Here is a 24,045-nt window from a genome sequence, read left to right on the forward strand (position 1 = left end):
ATCCTATTTTTATCCACTAAAGTTGATGTGACTTTTAAAATAACTATTAGATCAAAATTTAATAGTGATATAACTCAAATCTATTAATGGTAATTTTAAAAATTACATATACTTTAAAAAGAGAATAAAATGATAATATGTAACATTACTCCAAAACTTAATAAATGAGGATATTTCCCTCGGATATGTTCTTGACCGAATTAAATTGTCCTAAGACTTTCATAGCAAAAACATATAATATCTTAAAGCATTATATATATACATAATTAACAGAGAACTCAACATCAACATTATTTTTCCTTAATTAAAAAAGAGAGCAATTAAATTCAAAAGTCCCACTGCATCATTTTTTAATATTAGGCTCAGGTGCTTAAAAAAAATTAGGCATCTATACTTATGGGTAAAAAGGTGGTTAATAAAATTCATTAACCGCCTAGGCAGTTAACGCCGCTAACTGCTTTTTAAAGAAATTAAAAAAAAAAAAAATTAAGTTAACCAAAACGACATCATTTTTATGATAATATGATAATACTCCATTACAAACGGCATTATTTCTAGATTTGTATATATATTTAAACGCAAAAATGATGTTGTTTCATGTATATATATAAGGGCGAAGGAAGGGGGGGTCGAGAGGGGTCAAATGCCCCCCCTCAACCTCCAATTTGTTTTTTTTACCGTGGTAGAAAATTTCCTTAATGCCTTGGTTGCCTACTCTCCGCCGCAGATCAGGGGCACTTGACACTCAGGCAAACGAGTACTCAAGCAGTGCCGGATCTCTGGAAAATTTTCTACAACAATTTCAGTGTTTATGGCTTTTAGGTTTACGTTATGACAATTAATTATATGGACATGTGTCAATTTATTATTGGTGCTGACGTGGCGTTCTGTCAAATTTTAGACGGAATTTAAACGGAGGTAACATCTTCGTCTTTAGGCAAATCAAAGGCACCTCTTGTAATAAAATATATACCATAAGAGACAAAAAAAAAAAAAAAAAAAAAATTAAACCACATGAGAGAATAAAATATTTAACCATTTTTTTTAATTACCAAGCCTCCAATTTTTCATGCGGTGTCACATTTCTTCGGGGAAGAAAGCCTTGAAAGCCTTTTGTTTTCTTATTTTATTACGTGCCCCGCGTTAGCTTTTCTCCTTTAAGTCTTCTTTCTTTGTTTTGCTGGTCCCACCTACCCATGGCTTTTCTTTCTCCTCTTTTATTTCTTTCACTCTTTTTCATTGGTCCCACGTTGGTGTATGGTTCATTGGCTTGTCTTTGTTCTTTTTTTCTTTTTCTATTTCGTTTTTTTTAAAAAAAATTTTTTTTTTTACAAAAGACAATAACTTGCATTATAATACCAATTTAAACTACATTTAATAAGTAAACAGTATGTCATAATTAAATATAAAACACAAGAGTTAGTATAAAATAAAGTATGATAACGCTCAATAGATAAAATAAGCACATTTGAACTATTATCAATGCTTTTTATTGGACTCTAACATGACTCGCAAGGCTAAATAGTTACGAATACATCACACACACAAACACACTCACTCTCATGCTAACATAGTCTTGACTTACTTCAAAATAAATAAGCCTCGGTGGATGTTGATTTTGCATTGAGTACACTCTAAGGCCACACCATCAAAAGGCTTGCCACACGAATCACAAGGAGGGGAGCATTGGGTCTTTTGCACAATAGTGAGAGGATGTGAGTGAACTTCGTCTTTGTATGTTTTTCCAAATTTGATGTATCGATACTTATCTACTATGCAATTGGGATGGCAAGGAAAATCACATTTTTTACAGTAATAGAACCAGTGATTTCGATCTCTTTTGCTTTCACAAATTAGACAATAATATTCTTCGAAATCATCTTCGACAGTGTATGTGAGATTGAGGTCATGTGTGTCATACGAATGACAAACCACAAGTGGAAGAGTTGCACGTTTAAAACACAAGATGAACTTGCATTCAGAGTGCGTACAGAAAAATGAACAATTGCTTGACTGAAAACCACAAGCACTGCATTTTTCATTTGAACTTGTAGGAATTGAGAGAGAGTGTTGGTGACCTTTATGCGTAAGGGTCTCTGGAGTTGTAAAACATTGAATATCAAGGTTGTAGTTGCACTCGTCGCATCTATAGAAGAAGCCATGGCGATAACAGTGGCAAGCATTACATTTGAACACGCCATCTTTGGAAGGTGCATTAGAGACAAGGGTAAGGAGATGCTGGTGAAGTCGATGTCGTTGAATTTTCTGTAGTTTAGCACATCCTTCATGTAAAAAGAAGTCACATTGCACACATCTATAAAATGGGCCTGAGATTAATAGCATACATCCATCACAAAGCTTATTATACCTGAGTTCCCCAATGTCCTCGTCAACGAGGAATAACTTGTGCTTATGATAGAAACGGAAGATCTCTGTTTTTCCCCACGTTCCAATGATCTCTTCGTCCAAATTGAGCAGCGGCCAATTGATCTTCTCTTCAATAAGACTGGCACATTTCAGGTGGGCAACGTAACTACAATCTTGACAATAATAAGCTGCATACTCTGTATTCACCGTTTCATGACAGAGTTCACAGAATATGATATTGTCATGCTTCTTGACTTGATGAGAAGAATAGATGAGTCTCAGCTTGTGATCATGTATGATAATTTTGATGGTGCGTGGCCGTCGAGTGCATTCAGGGTCAACCAAGAGTTGACAGATGCCACATAGGTGGGCTTTATCTTTGCATTCCTCACCACAAGCTTCGCAAGTGAACTGGATTGGCTGCAAGATGGGGCCAAATGAATGTTGGTGACAATCGTTGGCATTAGTTTGCCATTGAGAAGCACATTGGATGTCAAGGTTGAAATTGCAGTTGGAACAATTATAAACGAAGCATTTGTTGCAAAGTTTACCGCAAGCATAACAACAAATATCTGCTTCATGTGTTACAAGGAGATCAAGGGAGTGGCTGGGGTGCAACGGGCTTTGTATCTTCTGGGATATTGTGGAGCATGATTGGTGAAGATAGAATTCACATTGGTAGCATATATAGCCAGGACCACATACTAGTTTCTCGCACCCTGAGCAAACTTCTTGCTTCTGGAGATAAATTTCCAGTTGTTCGATCAACATCAATGGATGCTTGTGGAATATCTCCATCTCTCTCGAATGTCTTTCTCTTACACACACAAAATAGCTACTGCAACTAAGATTTGTGATTTTAGAACAAAGCAACGATCCACTCGATCGAAGAAAAATGAAGTCAACTAGTCCTAGTTATATATTACTTCAACTAGAGATGAAGCCTGTGATGAAAGCAAGGAATTTGGAAAGCCCACGCCATTGATCACCAATCATAACAGTCAAGAATATTTATTTCCAGTGTTGATCAACTTTTTATATATTACTTCAACTAGAGGTGAAACTGATGAAGAAAGTAAGGAATTTGGAAATCCCACGCCACTAATCACCGATCACAACAATCAAGCATATTTCTTTCCAGCGCTGATCACATTTTTCCCTTGCCACTAATCACAAATCACAACAATCAAGCATATTTATTTCCAGCGTTGATCACATTTTTTCCTTTTTATGATAAATCGCCACTTGTTCAAAAAGTTGATAAGAAGAGGTAAATTTAATAATTTAATGAATACTTTACCATTTTCCCACGTGTGGGCACACACTATTTTTAATAGGTGAGACTCAACACGTAGAATATTTAATTGAAATGAGGGGTAAATTGATGGAGCAATGTTCGATATCTGATCCTTTAGCTCTAACACCATGTTAAATCACCACTTGCCCCCGAAAGCTTAAATTGATATAAATATGTAAATTTAATTATTTAATCAATACCTTAACAAGTATTGACTCTCTAATTCTATCTTATGTAAGGGATTTTGTTTCTTTTTGCTTATTACTTGCGTTGAGGAACTAGAATCTGCAAAACAAAGTTGTGATTCTTTTCCTCAAAAGATCAAGGAGGAAAGAATCACAACTTTTTCTAATAGAAAATTAAGTAGAAAAAAAAAAAGGAAAATGAAAAATTTGTTAATAAGTATTTGAGGAATTGAAGGTATATACACTACAAAAAATTAATCAATTTCTGACGTGGCTACAGTACACAATTTTTTGCTACGTCACTAATTACTGACGTGGCAAAAAATACCACGTCAGTAAATATTTTTCTGACGTGGCAAAGTTGGCAGGTCAGTAATTACTGACGTGGTATTTTAACACTTCAAAAATTTTTGACATGTTCTGACGTGTGAAAATGCCACGTCAGAAATTTCTAACATGTGAAACTACACATAAGAAATTTCTGACGTGTTAAAATACCACATCAGAAATTTCTGACGTGGTAAACTAGCACGTCAGAAATTTTTGACGTGCTATTTCATATGTCAGCAATTTCTAACGTGGTAAAATGCTGGCACGTCACTAAAAAAATTAGCGGGATATTCAACTTTTTCCCTCTTCTTTTATTTCCCCACACTCTCTCTCCTCTCTCAATCCGGTCTCTCTCTCTCTCTTTCTCCCTTGGAACAGAGCAAATATGCTCTCCTTTTTGTATCATCTACTACTGCCGAGGATGACTTTGCATAGAACTTATGGTGTTCTACTCCAATCCAATACTTTTAACTACTTTCCCTTCTTATCTGACTAATAAGTTCTTGATTTGAATATTGCTGTTGCATCTTTCTTATTTCTTAACTCTTCTCTCTGCACGGCCCGCTCCCTCTAGAGGGAAGAAGAAAAAGAAAAGGAGAAGAGAAAAAGAAGAGAAGCAAAAGAAGAAAAACAGAAGAAGAAGAAGAAGAAGAAAAAGAAAAGGAGAAGAGAAGAAGAAGAAGAAAAAAAAAAAAATGGAGAAGAGAAGAAGAAGAAGAGAAGATGAGAAGATTTTTTGGGTTTTTTAAGATTTGTTGGGTTTGACGTTTAGGTTTTTGATTTTTTAGGTTGATTTTTTTATTTGGGTTTTTTATTTTTTGAAGATTTTTTGGGTTTGGGTTTTTTGAAAATTAATGGAATAAAGAAGAGAGGGGAGAGCTGGAGAAATTAACGAAATTGGAGAAAAGAAGAGAGAGAATGAGAAAATGGAGAAAAGAAGAGAGGGAGAGCTGGAGAAACGAAAGTGGAGAAAAGAAGAGAGAGAGAGAGTGAGAAAATGGAGAAAAATAAGAGAGGGAGAGCTAGAGAAACGAAATTGGTGAAAAAAAAATTTAAAAAAAAAAATTATTTTAATTGAAAAATAATTTAAATTAATAAATTTTTTAAGTGAAAAAAAAAATCCAGAAAAAATTAAAAAAAGAAAAATTATTATTTTTTAATAATTTTTTAAATTTACTGACTTGTTAATTTTAACACGTCAAAAAAATTTCTGACACGACAAAATTTTTTTGACGTGTCAGAAAATGACATGTCAAGACATTTTTTTGACGTGCCACTTTTTGACGCGTCAAAAAATTTCTGTTTTTGACACACAAAATTTGAACGCCTGACACAAAATTTGACACATCAGTAAATTTTATTGACATGTCAGACCATCTAACACGTCAAAAACTGCCTGTTAGGAAAAAAAACATTTTTTGTAGTGATAAGGAAGTTCGAGATTGATTTCGAATGAGAATTTTGTATAAAAAATTGGAGAAAAATGTTAGAATATATTACGATATTTGATTTCATATTATGGGATTTGATTTCAGCCAGAGACGAAACCTGTGAAGAAAACAAGAAATTTGGAAAGCCAACGCCACTAATCACCAATCACAACAATCAAGCATATTTCTTTCCGGTATATATCACATTTTTCCCTTTGAATGATTTCACATTGTTGGATAAAGTAATTTTAAATCACCATTTGTTTTGAAAGCTGGTAGAAATAGATAAATTTAATAAAATTTAATGAATACTTTAATATTTTCCCACGTGTGGGTTCAAACTCTTTTTTAATTGGTGAAATCGACCATGTAGAATATTTAATTGAAATGAAGAGTAAATTAATAGAGTCAATGTTCGATCTTTGGACCTTGGCCACTAATATCATATTAAATCACTACTTATCCTAAAAGTTTAAACTGATAAAAAAAATATAACTTTAATCAATACTTCAACATGTATCGACTCTCTAACTCTGTCTTACACACAAAAGGATTTTGTTTCTTTTAGCTTATAGCTTGCATTGAGGGACTGGAATCCGCTAAATAAAGTTTTGATTCTTTTCCTCAAAAGGGGAGTAAAGAATCACAACTTTTTTTAATTGAAAATTAAGTTAAGAAAATGAAAAATAAATAATTTGTTAACATGTGTTTGGGGAATTGCAGGTACATAAGGAAGTTTAGCTGGTGACAGTGATTTGCACTGAGAATTTTGTACGAAAATTGGGGAAAGTGTTAGAATATATTAAAATTACTTTCTTCTCGCTTATAACTTGCATTGAGGGACTAGAATCGGCTAAGCAAAATTGTGATTCTTCTTTCTTTTTTCTTTTTCTTTTTCTTTTTTTTTTAAGGGTAAATGTATAATAAATCTCTGAGTCAATTTGCTAAAACTAAAAAATTTCTAAGTTTTTTTTTTTTTTTTTTTTTGAAAATTTATTCTCTGAGTCAATCGAAATGTCAATAAAATTCGTGCCGTTAAATTTTTGTAATGTCCATTAGTCCCAATCAAAACGCATCGTTTTGTCACGTTAACATAATAATTTGTATTAATTTAAGTTTTTTTTTTGACATGTCCACACAAGGGAAGGGGGATGGAGGATTCGAACTAGTGATCACCGCGAATGGGCTCATCCTAAAAGTTAATGAATACTTTAATATTCTCCCACGTGTGGGCTCAAACTTTTTTTAATTGGTGAAATCGACCATGTAGAATATTTAATTGAAATGAAGAGTAAATTGATGGAGTCAATGTTCGATCTTTGGACCTTGGACACTAATATCATATTAAATCACTACTTATCTTAAAAGTTTAAACTGATAAAAAAATATAACTTTAATCAATACTTCAACATGTATCGACTCTCTAACTCTGTCTTACACAAAAGGATTTTGTTTCTTTTAGCTTATAGCTTGCATTGAGGGACTGGAATCTGCTAAATAAAGTTTTGATTCTTTTCCTCGAAAGAGGAGTAAAGAATCACAACTTTTTTTAATAGAAAATTAAGTTAAAAAAATGAAAAATAAATAATTTGTTAACATGTGTTTGGGGATTTGCAGGTACATAAGGAAGTTCAGCAGGAGACAGTGATTTGGACTGAGTATTTTGTACGAAAATTGGGGAAAGTGTTAGAATATATTAAAATTACTTTCTTCTCGCTTATAACTTGCATTGAGGGACTAGAATCGGCTAAGCAAAATTGTGATTCTTTTTTTTTTTTTTTTAAGGGTAAAAAACTAAGTGATTTTTTAGTTTTGACGGGTTGACTTAAGGATTTATTATACATTTACCATTTTTTATTTTATTTTTAGATTTAAATGTTAAAATTAAATTAATAAAAAATTAATATTTTAATGAGGTGAAACGGTTCGTTTTGATTGAGACTAACGGCAGTTAAAAAATTTGACAGTAGGGAGTTTATTGGTATTTCGATTGACATAGAGAGTAAATTATCGGAAAAAAAAAAAAAACCTGACGATGCCAAAGCGAGAAATCTTCTCAATATGCTTGCCTTTCTCAGTGCTTATTTCCACTAAACCACCAAAAAAACAGGAAAAATGTTGAGTATATATACACGCAATGACGGAACTAGAACTTACAAAAAAAACAATAAATAAAAAAAAAAAAAGGCTTACAAAAAAAAAAAGAAAAAGACAGTACTAGGGGGACTGGCATAGGCCCCCCAAAATAAGGGGAAAAAAAATTCTACATTAAAAAAAAAAAGTAAAATAGGGCGCGGGCCAAAATAGAGCCAAATTTGGCCATATTTTTAAATTTTTTGGCCCTATTCAATAAATTTTTTTTGCCATATTCTTAATTTTTTTGAGCCATACCCATTAATTTTTTTAAAAAAATTTTGGTCCTTGCTTTCAAATGGCCACTTTTTTAGCCCTTACAATAGTCTTTAGTTTATTTAAAACAAACAATATATTTTTTTATAAGAAAAAAAATTCTAAAGAACCAAAAAAAAAAAAAAAAAAAAAAAGACTGGCCCCATCCCATAAAATTTCTTGGTTCTGTAATAAGTAATACTCGTGTACATGGCAGAGGGAGGGGGATCAAGAGGGGCCTTTGTTTAATTTACACGTTAGTCTTTATTATATGACAAAAACACACCGTTTCAATTAAACCCGTGAGTTGCCTTTTTTTTCAATGACAAAGCGCTCTGTAGCCAGTACACATGTTTGCCTTAGTCTTTTTGGGAAGTGTTAGTGGTCTTGCTTAGAAAAATAAAAGAGATTGGTGTAAAATTGGTCTATGTGGTTAACCTAAATTATAAATTACTCCTTGTGGTACAAAAAGTAATTTATAAGTCTATGAAGTTCGCTTAAATTACAAATCACTCCGTGTGGTATAAAAAATAATTTATAAGTTCTTAGAGTAGGCCAAAATAAAAGTTTACTCTCTAAAATCAAATTTCGTTAAGTAACTTAACAAAATCTGTACACTTTGTCACGTCATACCTAATTAAAAACGTGACGGTGTTATTATTAATTTATGACTTTTAAAAATGATGACTATGTTTTTTTCACATCATTTTAGGATACCAGCTAAGATTATATATTAGCACTCACTCTACGTCATACTGTTACAATAAATTAACCTAATCTCCTCAGTTGCTTCACAGAATGCAACTGTCAAATTTTTGAAAAATGCTCTCAAATCATGGCGAGGAAGATGAAAATGAGGGAGGGTTACGTTAGTAAAATTTTAGAGATAAAAGATAATATGTTAATTTAGTGTAGCAGTATGACGTGGAGTGAAGACCGATGTGTAATCTTAGTTGGTGCCCTAAAATGATGTAGAAAATCCTAATTGTCATTTTTGAAGTTAGAAATTCGTTAAAACACGTGTCACATTTTTATTGGGGATGACTTGACAAAGTAATGAATTTTGTTAAGTTAATTAACATAAATTGATTTTAGGTAGTAAACTGTTATTTTGGCATACCTTAAGGACATATAAATTATTTTTTATACCACAGGTAGTGATTTATAATTTAGGCCAACAACAAGGACCTATAAATTATTTGTTATATCACGGGGAGTGATTTATAATTTAGGCGAACTAGAGGGACCAATTTTGCATTTATCCCAAAATAAAAAGAAAATCTTTTAACTCTTGACTTTTGACCGACATAGTATATTGAGTAATGCTAGAAGTCACTCTTGTGTCATTCTAAAACTGATATGGCTTCTAAAATCAACATTGCGCTTATGATTGATCATTATTGAATTTCGATAAAATAATAGTTTAAAAGCCACCTCATTCATACAATGACACAAAAGGGACACAGTAGTGACTTATAGAATTACTCTAGTATGTGTGTGTGTATATATATATATATATATATATATATATATATATATAAGTGAAAAACTTAAACTGTGTAGTTTAGGGTGCCAGTTGCAAGTTAGCCAAAGTTCAATTTTTATCAAATTTTTTTTCCCCCTAAGAGGTGTGCAGTGAAAAAACTATCTAGAATTGAACATAAAGTTAGCTTTATTTTTACAATTTCTTTTTCTAGAAAAATTTCACGTAGGTAATCAATTTTTTTCATTGATTTATTTTTAAATAATAAAAATGTGTATGCTTTTATATTTAAATTGCTCAATATAAATTAATTTTTTTTATGAATATATATAGTTTTTGTTACATATTTTAATTATATGAAATATATAGTTGTAGTTAACTTATGAATAACAAAAATAATTTTATTGATCTCTATTTAAATTTTGAACAAGCTCACGTCCAGATAGATTTAATAAATTTGCCTGTAAATTATTGCTTAAAAATAAAAGTTGTTGATTATCAATAGATACCAAATTCAAATAACATTCTTTTTTAATCTTTTTAATCAATTTTTGTTCAATTTTATTTTTAAATTTTGAACAACTTGAGCTCAAATCAAAAGTTTAAACTTTTAAGTTGTGTGACGTCTTAACATACCATATATATATATATATATATATATGTGTAACAAAAAAACTGTCAAATATGAATCTCCCTAACAAAAAAGAACATCATATTCAGAGCTACAGTACTAACATGGAAAATGACGACACAACGTGTACATACGATCGAATTCCATCATACCCACTGAAAACTACAGCTAAGCATATTATTATAAATGTTCAGAGCTTAAATTCATATGAAGCACGACATTTGTTTAGCACAAACAAACAAGGGCCAAAAACTTATCCAAAATTCCAAGCCTCTTGGGGTTGCTTTTTTGGACTAAACCCCATTACAAGCAAGGTAGCAATTCGCCAAATCAGCCTTTATTCCATAATTGATATGAAGTATAAATTATGGCTTAGAGTTAAACCAACACAACCCATCACTCTCCTCTGTCTTGTTCCTCACCTAGCTAGCTAGAGCCTGACCTTGCGTTAATTAAACCAAGATGGCTGTCGAACCACAGAAGCTGCCACAGCTCACGGGCTCCTCCTCGGATAACGATGCGATGATGAAGAGATTTCTTGAAACGCATGCCCCAAATGGCGGAGAAATCGATGTCAAACCTCTCCTTCACTTCATTGAGGACATTTTCCACCGTGCTGCACCTGGCATCCCCGGCATTCTTCACGTACAATCCTGGTCCCTTCTTGTTCTTTTTAAATTTACACTCATGCATAGTGTGCATATATTTTACGGTGGTTAATTGCCTTTTCCTATCACTTATTTATAAGTTGTCCCTATGAAGTATGAACTACCACCTATTACCTATAACACAGTACGTTGCATTAAACTGCCGTTTTATTATAAAAACTTTCTATCATTAGCCAATCTCGTTAAATCAGATAAAATATATATTTTTTAAATGTAAAACGATGAAAATATCCTTAAAAAAATACAAAAATAATATAAAACAACAAATTTTAAAACCAAACATAAAAATATAAAATTAAGAATTAAATCAAAATATAAAAACTTGAAACTTAAAAAAAAAAAAAAAAAAAAAAAAGAAATTGAACTTGAGAAAAAAAAAAAAAAATGGGCCAAAGTTTTTGGGTGGTTCGTCAGCCCCAAGGTGGCTTTTTCTTTTTTCTTTTTTCTTTCTTTTTGGTGATTTTTTTTTCAACTTTTTTTTTATTATTATTGAATTTGTTCAATTTTAAAGGTGTTTATGAAAATTTAGTTCTTAAGTTGGTAGTTTCGCCATTTAATTTAATTTAATTTTTTTTTTTTTGGTCCTTTTAAGATTTTTACGAAGTGAGGGTGTTCTTTTATAAGGAATGGTAGTTCAACAAGTATGCATGGCCTCATTGTCATTGATATGTGGTAGTTAATGGGAAGTGGGAACAACTTGTAAATTAGTGATACTTCGAGGAGGGAAAAGATAATTAACCCATTTTATAATATTTTTGATTATTTGTGACTCTGTATATAGGGAACACAAACGCAAGTGGACGCATTGGACGACAGGGCCCTCCTTAAAATGCACAAAACTTTATCATACACGATAAACAGAATTTCCTCGGAGGTTTACATTATTGCTTATAATTAATTTGATAGCTAGCCAAAAGAAATCTCATGAGTTGCTCAGAGTTCAATAACTGAGTTTGGCCTTACAATTATTCAGGCAAAACGTGTGATTTTAAACAAATCGCATAGCAAAGTGTCCACTTGAATATATATATATGAAAAAACTATATATTTAAGGTGTACGATTTTAATGTATGAACAGTAACTTTATCGAATGCTAACTTTATTTTTAAAATCATGTGTTGATTAACTATATTTTAAAATTACTATTTTTTTGAATGGCAGATTTTAAAATCACTAAACCAAAAGGGACACTAAATCATTTGACCTTAAGTAGCTGGCTCCAATTAATATATATCTTGGATGCCTAAGACTAACTGAAAAAAAAAAAAAAAAAATGCTATTTAACTGTTTTGGAGAGTAATATTGTGTATTGATATAGTGTAACAAACACACATGCTCCACTTCTTGTGAACGTAATGGAATTTTAGGATCATATGCACTTGGACAGATATCGTACAAGTGTTCGGGTGGCGGAGATGCGCATGCCACAACTGTGGCAATATGCAAAATACTGTCGAGTTACTCGTGGGATGCAAAGGTGGTGCTGGCCTTAGCAGCTTTTTCTGTGAACTATGGTGAATTTTGGCTGGTGGCGCAGCTTTACTCCACCGACCCCCTTGGCAAAAGGCTTGCAATCCTCATCCAATTCCCTGACAAATTGAAGTATGCCGAAACTTTGAAACCAAAGTTCGAGGCACTTACCAACCTCATCAAGGCCATGCTCGATGTCACCAAGTGCATCGTTGAGTTCAAGGAGCTTTCTTCCCAGTACATTGCCCCAGACACACCAGAACTGGTTACCGCCACTTCTGACATCCCAGTAGCCGTTTATTGGACCTTTCGGAGCATCGTAGCATGCACTTCTCATATTATGGGCCTCATCGGCATGAGTCATGAGTAGGTTGCGAACCCCTTCTGGTTTCTTTTGCCATCTTTTTCTTTTTAATTATAATTTAAATGATTATCTCTATTGCTTATTATAACCTTAAATTTTTTCGATAAATGATAATTTAATATGGTATCAAAGTCAAATATTTAAGTTCGAATTTTGTCTCTATCATTCATCTCTCATTTTAATTAAATATTTTATGTAGCATCATTGTTATGAGTGCACATGTGAGTGTTGAGTCTCACGTTGAGAAATTAAAAAATAAAAAATAAAGAAATAATATACCTAAGTGGACCCAAACCCATTATCTTAAGCTTTTGGCCTAGTGTGGTGTCAAAATATATATATTAATATATTTTTGATAAAAACCTTTGAGTGCTTAATCCACATGATGGGGAGTGTATTATGTTAAAATATAATTTAAATGATTAATTAATTCTGCCATTTCCTATGAGTAAGCTTACATTAGAGAATTGGATCCTTGACCCCCTTTAAGCCAGCCATGTCAGGCGAAAGTATATGACAAACAATGCTAATAATATTTGAGTTCCTCTTCTCTTGGGCTGCTCTTAGGTACATAGAATCAACAATTGAGGCGTGGGAGCTGTCGAGCTTGACCCACAAGGTCAACAACATACACAGCCAGCTCATGAAGCAACTCAATCTTTGTAATCAACACATTGGTGAGTGAGTAGTCTTGGCTTTGGTTACAATTACACTTGTATTGAGTATAAAATATATATTTTATTTGTATTAGTTTATCGCCTGATGGCAAGAGATAAAATGGTATTCTTGATGCAGAGAAGATGAGATATGTAGAAGCATTTCTGACTCTCGTGCGTCTCTTCGAGACAATCCATATCGATAACATAAAGATACTTAAGGCTTTGATTTGCGCCAAGGAAGATGATCCGCTGCCTCTCTTTGATGGTTCCACCAAGACAAGGGTTAATTTGCGTACTAGCTATATATGTATTATATATTTTCAGTTAAAATTGATTTTCATAAAACGTTTGGCGTATAGTGACTATTGAAAATTGGCACTCACAGGCTAGCATTGATGTGCTGAGAAGGAAGAACGTGTTGCTGTTTATCTCAGACCTGGAGCTCTCCCACGACGAGCTTTCTATGCTTGAAGCAATGTTCATCGAGGCACAGAGCCAACCAGAGAGGCCAGATAGTCAGTACGAGGTTGTGTGGCTCCCGGTCTTGGACAGTTCGACCACGTGGAACGATACGACAAGAAAGCAGTTTGAGGTCCTACAACATCAGATGCCATGGTACTCGGTCTATGAGCTCGACCCGGCAGTCATCAGGTACATCAAGGAGATGTGGGATTTCAACAAGAAGGCTCTGCTCGTGGTGCTGGACCCGCAAGGGAGGGTCGTCAACCCCAACGCCATCCACATGATGTGGATCTGGAGAAGTTTGGCCTTCCCTTTCACTAGCGCAAGGGAGGAAGCACTCTGGAAGGAAGAGAGCTGGAGAATTGAGCTTTTGGCTGATGCCATCGACCCGAACTTGTATACATGGGTATATATACTCATACATATCTAAAAAATACTTACGAGTTACATATATAAATGTTGGTGAGTTATGTTGTAAATTGCATGTATGGTATTAATTTCAGACAACAGAAGGGAAATACATTTGCTTGTATGGAGGAGACGATATGGAGTGGGTGCGGAAGTTTACGGTGGCTCTGCGTAGTGTTGCGCAAGCGGCGAAGATACAGCTGGAGATGCTTTACGTGGGGACGAGCAACCCGAGGGAAAAGGTTAAGAAAAACAACACAGCCATTGTTGCGGAGAAGCTTAGCCACGTCCTGCCAGACCCGATGCTCATCTGGTTCTTCTGGGTGAGGCTTGAGAGCATGTGGTACTCCAAGGTACAACAGGGAAAGAGCGTGGAGAACGACACCATAATGCAGGAGATCATGACAATGCTGAGCTTTGATGTGAGTGATCAGGGTTGGGCTGTGATCATGAAGGGAACGATGGGAACGACAGAAATGGCTAGGGCCAAGGGGGACACCATTTTGCAGGCTTTGAATGAATTTGATGCGTGGAAAGAAAAGGTGGGGCCGATAGGCTTTGTTCCGGCACTCAATCAGCATCTCTCAGACAATCGCACCCCTCATTACTGCAACCGTCTCATACTGCCAGGGACCGCTGGGAGCATCCCCGAGAAGGTTGTCTGCGCTGAATGTGGCCGTGCCATGGAGAAGTTTCTCATGTATCGCTGCTGCACCGATTAAGAGGCTTCATTTGAGAGCTACTACATATTTTTATATATATCCATATGATTCTATGAATTAAGGGCCATATATATCCCATTTTAATTACTGCAACTACCAAGAGCTTGCTGCTATATCGTAAGCTCGGATTTGTAAAATTTGGAATTCTCTATATCTATATGTGTGCCTTATCATAATGCCATATTATTGTCACGGCCCTAATGTGGCTGTGGTGTGGCAGCAGGGGCATGAGTGCTTTGCACCCCTGCTGGCCACTAAGCCAAGGCATGAAGGGGCATGCCTAGGTTGAGGATGCTGCTTGGAGAAGGCTAATGCTTGCTGCAAAGGATCAAAGGGAGTGGCCCATGCACTGTCAAGGTGCTTGGGCATGTTGCTGTTGGCCCAAGAGCTGCTGTGGGGCGCATGGATTGCTGGGATGGCTTGTGTGAGTGGGCTGGGCGTGGCCCAGGCCCTTGTATGCTTGTCTGTCTGGACCATGGTGCAGTATGCTGCTGAGAGGGGCCACATGGCGCCCAAGATGCCTTTGAGTTATGCTGGAGGAATGCCTGCAGGCAGTGGCCACGTGGTGGCACTGTCCTGCCCAAGTGATGGTGCTGTTGAGCATGGTGTGGCTTGCTGGATCAGCCACATGGTGCCCTTGCCTTGTTCAAGAAGACCTGCTGTGCCAGGGTGCTATGATTGCCTTGCAGTGGAGTTGGAAGGCTGAATGACCTTGAGTGTAGCAGTGGGATGGTGTGGGGCGCTGGCCAAGCCCCATGGCTAATCATTGCCTGCTACAGTGGGCAGAGTGGTGTTCTGCCTTGCCTGCAGGACTTGGACAGGTGGTAGGAAACTTGCTGGGCCTCAATGGTGCAGCTGGAGCTTGCAGTAGAGCTGCAAGGGCTGCCTTGTGGCAGCAAGCTAAGCAAGGGCGTTGGCTGGATTCAAATGGACCAAGGAGCATGGTCCAGGTGGCAGGCTGCTTGCTGGAGGAGACCATGTTGCACCATGCTGTGGGCTGCAACCAGGTGGCAGCCCACTGCAGCAAAGCATACTACAAATGAGTTGCCTTGTAGCAGTATCAGCTGATGGTGTTGGCTGAATTCGAATGGACCAGGGAGCATGGTCCAGGTGGCTGGTTGCTTGCTGGAAATGGTGAAGCTGCAACAGGCAGTGGGCTGGAGCCAGGTGGCAGCCCACTGCAGCAAGGCCATTCCTCTTGATGGCTACAAGTTGGCTGCCTTGTGGCAGTGCACAAGCTGAAGGGGTTGGACGAATTCAAATGGGCCAAGGGGGCCTGCAACACGTGGTTGGCTGGTGCAGGGCATGCTGAAGAGAGGCAGCATGCCTGTTGGTAGCTACATTGGGTGCAGTGGGCTGGAGCCAGGTGGCAGCCCACTGCCATGAGCTGAGAACCATGCTGGGGCTTATTTAAGCAAAGCATGGCTGCTTGTTGGAGCAGGCTGAGAAGTCTCAGGAAGCTGGAGAGTACAGAAAAGCTAAGAGAGAAAGCTTGGCTGTAGCTTGAGAGCTCAAAGTGAGCTGAAGGAGTGCCTAGGGCAGAGAAGGCTTGTGAGTGCTGGAGACTGCCGAAGTGCTGCTGGAGGCTGATGTTGCTTGCTGCTAGATAGGAGATTCTGGTTTGCTTGTAACAGACAAGTGTTGTGGAAGAGGGCCACACACTTGGGGGAGTGCTGAGTGACTTTGTAGTGAGAAACAGTGGGCTGTGTGAGAGTTTCATTGTTGTCTTGTAAAGCCTTGGTGGCTGGGTCATTCCTGTATCTCTTGTAAGCCTTAGGGCTGAGTTGGTGTTGAGACTAAGGGCTCCAAAGTGTGCTGTGGACCCTAGTCCGTCCTTGTACAGATTCGTTGAGTGAATTGTAAAGGTTGGGAGGTGTTGCTCCCGTAAAAAGAAAGTGTGCTGTGCTTGTGCTGTGCTTGGCTTTCCACTAACCTCAGTTGGTGAGGGCGAGTTGGCTGCCTAAGGCGCTGTGTGGTGCGTTGCTTAGGGCCATCACGTGGCTGGTTGAAGGTGAAAAATTAGCCCCGTGACATTATTCTTATTAATGATATGAGTGCATTTTTTTTTTTTACGTAAATGCTTGCTTTTGGATATTATTCTTATTAATGATATGTGCCTTATCATTTTTTTTTTTTAATAAGATATATATATAAAATCAGATTAGTAATCTCTTCGTTAATATTTAATAAAGAACAACAATGTTTAGCAAATACAATGCCAATAGTACAAGGAGGGACTTCCTCAGTATGAATTTGTTCGTTTCCTTGGCTAGTCTATATATGTATGAAGTGCCCATTTTGCCTCCATTCGAATATGATTGACCTGCCAACTTTATAAACTATCCGGGACAACTCTAGCATCTTCAATCAACACCTTCGAAGGAGAGTTCACCGGTAATTAAGAAGCAACACCCTCATAACACATGATTGATGATACTAACAAAAAATTGCATCAAAAAGCAAATGTCACAACCCAACCATGTAACAAACTATGACCAAGGACAATCCTAGGACAACGATATTAAAGGAAAAATGGAATCCTACGAAGTTACAATCATAACCAAATCAGGAAAATTTAATTAAACTCGCTATACCAAATAGTCAAATACAAATCTTACATGTGTATCACCGGTGGCGTAGCTAGGATCTTGTTTAACTAGGGGCGGGATTTTTTTTTTTTTTTTTGGATGAATTGGGGTGGGATTCATAATTAACTACTATAAAATAATATCATATTTAAATACAGTTTGGCCACAAGCCAACTTCACAAATTTCTTTATTCCAAACACCAATATATATATATATATATATATATATATATATATATATATATTGTATGCCCTACTAATTGCATCCAATATTAAAGTATCCATCAATAGCATGCAATTATTTGGGAGTTATTGTCCTTTATAGAGCATCTAATACCTTCTTTAGTGACTTTTAAAATAACTATTAGATCAAAATTTAATAGTAATATATCTGAAATCTATTAATGGTAATTTTAAAAATTACATATACTTTAAAATAAAAAGAGAATAAAATGATAATATGTAACATTACTCCAAAACTTAATACATAAAACATGAGGATATATATTTCCCTCGGATATGTTCATGACCGAATTAAATTGTCCTAAGACTTTCATAGCAAAAACATATAATATTTTAAAGCATTGTATATATACATAATTAACAGAGAACTCAACATCAGCATTATTTTTCCTTAATTAAAAAAGAGAGCAATTAAATTCAAAAGTCCCACTGCATCATTTTTTAATATTAGGCTCAGGTGCTTAAAAAAAATTAGGCATCTATATGTAGGGGTAAAAAGGTGGTTAATAAAATTCATTAACCACCTAGGCGGTTAACGCCGCTAACTATTTTTTAAAGAAATTAAAAATTAAAAAAAATTAAAAGTTAACCAAAATGACGTCTTTTTTATAATAATATGATAATACTCCACTACATACAACATTATTTCTAGATTTGTATATATATTTAAACATAAAAATGATGTCGTTTCATATATATATATATATATATATATAGGGGCGAAGGGAGAGGGGGTCGAGAGGGGTCAAATGCCCCCCCTCAACCTCCAATTTTTTTTTTTTTTACCGTGGTAAAAAATTTCCTGAATACCTTGGTTGCCCACTCTCAGTCGTAGATCAGAGGCACTTGACACTCAGGCGAACGACTCAAGCAGTGCCGGATCTCTGAAAACTTTTTTGCAACAATTTCAGTGTTTATGGCTTTTAGGTTTAGGTTATGGCCAGAGACGGAGGGAGGGGGGGACCGGGGTAGGCCATGGTCCCCCCCCCAAAATAAGGGGAAAAAAATTTTTAAGTAAAAAAAAAAAAAAGTAAAATTTTAAGTTTAGTCATTTGAGCTCCCTCCAAAAATATTTGGCCCTATTTTTAGATTTTTTGGCCATATCCAATAAAAACTTTTGGCCCTATTCTTAATTTTTTTGGGCCATACCCATTAAGTTTTTTTAATTTTTGATCCTTACTTTCAAATGCTCACATTTTTTTTTTTGTCCTTACGGTAGTCTTTATTTCATGAAAAATAATCAAAATAATTTTTTTTTAATAAAAAAAATTCTAAAGAACTGAAGAAAAAAAAATTTTGACTGGCCCCCTCCCATAAAATTTATTGGCTCCGTCCCTGGTTATGGCAATTAATTATATGGACATGTGTCAATTTGTTATTGGTGCTGACGTGCCGTTCTGTCAAATTTTGGACGAAATTTAGACGGAAGTAACATTTTCGTCTTTAGACAAACCAAAGATACCTCTTGTGATAAAAAGTATACCATAAGGGACAAAAAAATAAATAAATAAATAAAACCACATGAGAGAATAAAATATTTAACCATTTTTTTAATTACAAAGCCTCCAATTTTTCATGCGGTGTCACATTTCTTCGGGAAATAAAGCCTTGAAAGCCTTTTGTTTTCTTATTTTATTACGTGCCCTGCGTTAGCTTTTCTCCTTTAAAGTCTTCTCTCTGTGTTTTGCTGGTCCCACCTACCCATGGCTTTTCTTTCTCCTCTTTTATTTCTTTCACTCTTTTTTATTGGTCCCACGTAGGTGTATGGCTCATTGGCTTGTCTTTGTTCTTTTTTTCTTTTTCTATTTCGTTTTTTTTTTTATTTTTTTTTTACAAAAGACAATAACTTGCTTTATAATACCAATTTTTTTTTTTTTTTTTTTTTTGAGGGGAAAAAGAATCCTTTCATTAATCAGCAAAAATTGTTTCAGCCATTACAATATCCCCAATACAAGGGGGAACTGTTTGGATCCATAACTGATTCAAATTTTGAGAGACTGCCAGTTTCGCAAGCCTGTGTGCGGCTTCATTAGATGTACGACGGACATGGCAAATATCCAAGTAACTACACACCTTTAGGAGCTCTTTGGTATCTTCCAGAATAGACCCATACCGAGCCAGGCTGCTCTCCTCTGTTTTCACAGCTTGCACCACCTCTAAACAATCTTCTGCCAATATAGCCTGCGTAATACCCAGCTGTTCCATTAACACCACTGCCGCCCTCAAAGCCATAGCTTCCGCCACTCCAGGGTCACGAACATAAGGCTTAGTCAGGCATTGTGTCGCCAGCACTCTACCTTCATAGTCCCGGGCAATCACTCCAATTCCCATCAATTTCCTGTCAGCAGCTATAGCCGCATCCCAGTTGAGTTTGGAGATTCCCCTGGGTGGAGGTTGCCATGTTACTTCCCCTGTCGCACGGGTCAGTTGTGATACTCCTTGGACACCTTGACATGCCTGCTTATGAAACTCCAGTTGGTCACAGGCCGATTTAAAGACCAGCTTTGGGTGTGAAAATTTGTCTTCAAAGACCATTTTATTCCTCCTCAGCCAAATCTATCGTGCAAGACAGGCCATTAGATCAAAATCTTCCTCTGTAAGCCTCTCACGTAATCTCAGGATGATGCTGCTAAAATTATCCTCTTCACTGCAACTCTTCTGAAATCGTATATTTCCTTCCATCCAGACATCCCGCGCTGCCGGGCAGCTCCACAGGACGTGTCCCACGGTCTCCACTTCCATCTGACAAATCGGACATAAAGGGTCAGTAGTGATTCGCCGTTTGAACAGATTTTCATTGGTGGGCAATATATTATTACAGGCTTGCCAAAGAAACAGAGGAATAACTCTTGGTCCCGAAATCTTCCAGATCTGTTTCCATAGAGGAGTCATACTATCACAGCCCAAGCAGCCACTGTCATGTCTGGAATTTAAATCCTTCGCCAGATGATAGGCACTCCTTACGGAAAAAACGCCATTTTTATTCCCTGCCCATACCATCCGGTCTTGTTGGGTACGTGGACTAATAGCTAGGCTGCATATCTTGGCTACATCCTCTTCCAAAAATATATCCTTGATGAGAGCTATATTCCACCATTGTGAGTCCTGGTCTATCAGTTCACAAACTCTGGCATCAGCTGTTAATGTATTTATAGGTGACTGTATAGCATAAGTTGTAGGGGAAAAGAGCCATTTATCACCCCAGATTTTGATCCGCCTCCCATTTCCCACTCGCCACACCAAACCTTCATTGAGCAACTTCTTCGCATTCCAGATACTCCGCCACACATATGAAGATTTCTTACTTAAGGGAGCATCTAGGAAGGTGTCATTTGGGTGATATTTCTCCTTTAAAATTTGTGCCACAAGAGAGTCTGGATTTTGAATTATTCGCCATCCTTGCTTAGCAAGCAAAGCAACATTAAAACATTCTAAGTCACGGAAACTCATCCCTCCTTTCTCTTTTGCCTTTCCCATCTTTTCCCAACTCATCCAGGCCACCTTTTTGTCATTATCTTTAAACCCCCACCAAAATTTTGACATCATTGAATTAATCTCGGTGCACAACGTTTTGGGAAGTAAGAACACACTCATGGTGTATGTCGGAATGGCTTGCACTACGGCCTTCAATAAAATTTCTTTGCCTGCGAGGGAAAGAAATTTTTCTTTCCAACCTTGCATCTTGTCCCATATACGCCCTTTTATTTCGGCAAAAGAGGACACCTTAGATTTGCCTATGAGTGCCGGAAGCCCCAAATACTTCTCATACTGTTGGGTAGAGTTTATTTCCGCTACTGATAAGATTTGTGTTATAACCTCCGATTGAGTATTACGGCTAAAAAATAGTGATGTTTTGCCCCTATTCAACTTCTGCCCCGATGCTTGTTCATAATCTTGTAGCACCGTCTGGATACAATACCACTCCACCAAATCAGCCTTACAAAAAAGAAGGCTATCATCTGCGAAGAATAAATGGGTCAACCTTGTCCCCCCTCGTGTCAAAGGCAATCCGGTAATTCCCCCCGCCCTTTCCATTTTGTTGATCCATGTAGTAAGTCCTTCTGCACATAGAATAAAGAAATACGGAGATAATGGGTCCCCTTGCCTCAGACCACGAGTGGGGGTAATTTTGCCATATGGTCTACCATTAATCAACACAGAGTAACTCACTATTTTCACACAAGTCATCATCAATTGGACCCACCTGGGGGCAAAGCCAATCCTGTGCATTACTGTCTCCAAAAAATCCCATTCCACTCGGTCGTACGCCTTGCTCATGTCCAGTTTTAATGCCATATAGCCCTCTTTGCCTTTTAACCGGGTGTCCATAGTATGTAGAGCTTCAAACGCAATAATCACATTATCCGTGATCAATCTGCCAGGAATAAAAGCACTTTGGTTGGGGGATATAATGTCCCCCAGTACTTTCTTCATACGGTTCGCTAAGACTGTAGTGTCCCAGAATTTTCAAAGCTATTTAAATAGATTATTTTGATAATGATGTTATTTTAATATCCATTGTAGCTAAGGGTTTTAATTTTTGAGAAATTTATGAGAGTGGTAATTAGAGAATGGTAATTGGTAAAATAGTATAGGGTTGGTGAAATAGTAAAGTGAGGGTATAATTGTAAATTTAAGATAGAATGAGGGTATAATTGTAAATTGAAGGTAGAATAGTATAGGGTTGGTGAAATAGTATAGGGTTGGTGAAATAGTATAGGGTTGGTGAAATAGTAAAATGAGGGTATAATTGTAAATTGAAGATAGAATGAGGGTATAATTGTAAATTGAAGGTAGAATAGTATAGGGTTGGTGAAATAGTATAGGGTTGGTGAAATAGTATAGGGTTGGTGGAATAGTAAAATGAGGGTATAATTGTAAATTGACGATAGAATAGTGTTTGATTTTCTCCTATAAATAGAGCTCTTCTCCTTCAGAATTTTCACCACTCATCTCCTCTCCCATCTCTTGCATATATTCTTCCTTCTTCCGCTTTTTACTCGGTCTTTCTTCTTTCTAAGAGTGTTTACTCAGAACAGAGAGAGAAAGGGCGAGACCAAGCGCTACAAGAAAGAAAGAACACAAGAGATAGCGGACTTTAGAAATTAGTTTCAAAAGTTATACTAGTGGTGTTAGTCATATTGGAGCAACTAGATTCCTTCATACCACTTCTAGTTTCAGTCTAGAGGTAAGTAAATTCACTACCCCTTCTAAAATTACTTCATGTCATGCTATTTATATATTCTTGTATCAAATTGTAAATGATTATTTTATTTACGTATTATGAAGTTATGTTGCATGCATGAAGGATTTCTAAAAGAATTATCTAGAAAGTTTCTATTTGTTTAAATGCTTTTTAAGCACAACAAGTTTATATTTGGAAAAGTTTCCATTTTAAGAAAAGAAAGTTGAGAAATGATGATGATTATAAGAAAGAAAAAAGATGATAAACCCTCCTACATGTTGCCCTAAGATGCATCAAAAGAAGTACAAAGAAAAGTACAAGAGATGAGATAAATGTTTATGAAATAAGGGCACATGTATGGAGGAGAGTATTTTTGGCCCCAAGATAAGATAAGATGAGAGTTCGGTACCGATACTCGGATGGAGGCGAAACCACTGAAGGAGGCTATGCCAGAAGGTGGTATTCCATCAACTAGACCGTTGAGTGCACCAAGAAAGAGTTAATTGATGGTCGGGCATGGCTGTGGCCACAGTTCAGTGCCATGGTCACAGGACCCGCAACCCTCGTGCACAGGGGTAATAGTGTACATGGGCCTTATTATGAGAAAATGATACTATATTTTCAACGATGATATGCTATGATGATTTACAGAGATTATTTATAATGATGCATTATGATGATGATTTATAAAGATGATTTACAACGATGATCTATTACTAGATGTAATAGTATGTATATGTTACGGGAGATGCAACCGTACATACAGATATTATTATGGCTAGAATTATATTTATTTGCGAAAATGATTTTCAAAACTGAGAACAAGGAGTAAAACTATTTATGGTTGTGGATTTTACTTGCTGGGCCCCCTTTGGGCTCATTCAGTTTTATTTCTTGTTTTCAGGTAGAAAGGATGCTGGAATAGGAGGCCGGAATGGGGACGGGAATAATTATTAATTTTCAAAGTCTTTTCATATAAGTTATTGTAATAATATGATATTCTGCAACTCAAGTTTAATGTTTTCTAATTTCGCTTGTAATAAAATCTCTTGAATAATGTTTTATACATTTATCGTATCCTTTAAAATCAAGTACTCTGATAGACCTTATAGATCTTTGCAAGAATTTTGTTGTAAAAGAAGAAAAGTGGCAAACTCAGCCTTAA

General features: G+C 36.2%; 3 protein-coding genes and 1 long non-coding RNA gene across 4 annotated transcripts; 2 read left to right on the forward strand and 2 right to left on the reverse strand.

Annotated features, from left to right (window-relative positions):
- Positions 1-1,853: 1,853 nt before the first annotated feature.
- Positions 1,854-3,165, reverse strand: LOC148586633 (uncharacterized). The gene is made up of 2 exons (XM_088515718.1): positions 2,369-3,165; positions 1,854-2,265 (listed from the first exon to the last, which is right to left on the reverse strand). The coding sequence occupies exons 1-2, from the start codon at positions 3,163-3,165 to the stop codon at positions 1,854-1,856; spliced, it is 1,209 nt and encodes a 402-aa protein (XP_088371844.1).
- Positions 3,166-10,573: 7,408 nt separating this feature from the next.
- Positions 10,574-14,948, forward strand: LOC148586634 (protein SIEVE ELEMENT OCCLUSION B-like). Its single transcript, XM_088516083.1, has 7 exons — positions 10,574-10,756; positions 11,561-11,653; positions 12,167-12,615; positions 13,181-13,290; positions 13,409-13,554; positions 13,658-14,140; positions 14,238-14,948. Exons 1-7 carry the CDS (start codon positions 10,574-10,576, stop codon positions 14,862-14,864), a joined length of 2,091 nt encoding a protein of 696 aa, XP_088372209.1. The 3' UTR covers positions 14,865-14,948.
- Positions 14,949-19,603: 4,655 nt separating this feature from the next.
- On the reverse strand, positions 19,604-20,230 carry LOC148586635 (uncharacterized). The gene has a single exon (XM_088515719.1). It carries the CDS (start codon positions 20,228-20,230, stop codon positions 19,604-19,606), a length of 627 nt encoding a protein of 208 aa, XP_088371845.1.
- Positions 20,231-22,659: 2,429 nt separating this feature from the next.
- LOC148586636 (uncharacterized) lies at positions 22,660-23,946 on the forward strand. Its single transcript, XR_015911818.1, has 2 exons — positions 22,660-22,883; positions 23,785-23,946. It is a non-coding gene; the product is annotated as an uncharacterized LOC148586636 (long non-coding RNA).
- Positions 23,947-24,045: the final 99 nt, after the last annotated feature.

The sequence above is a fragment of the Corylus avellana genome, chromosome 4 (assembly GCF_965113065.1).
Source record: "Corylus avellana chromosome 4, dhCorAvel1.hap1.2, whole genome shotgun sequence".
NCBI classification, from domain to species: domain Eukaryota; kingdom Viridiplantae; phylum Streptophyta; class Magnoliopsida; order Fagales; family Betulaceae; genus Corylus; species Corylus avellana.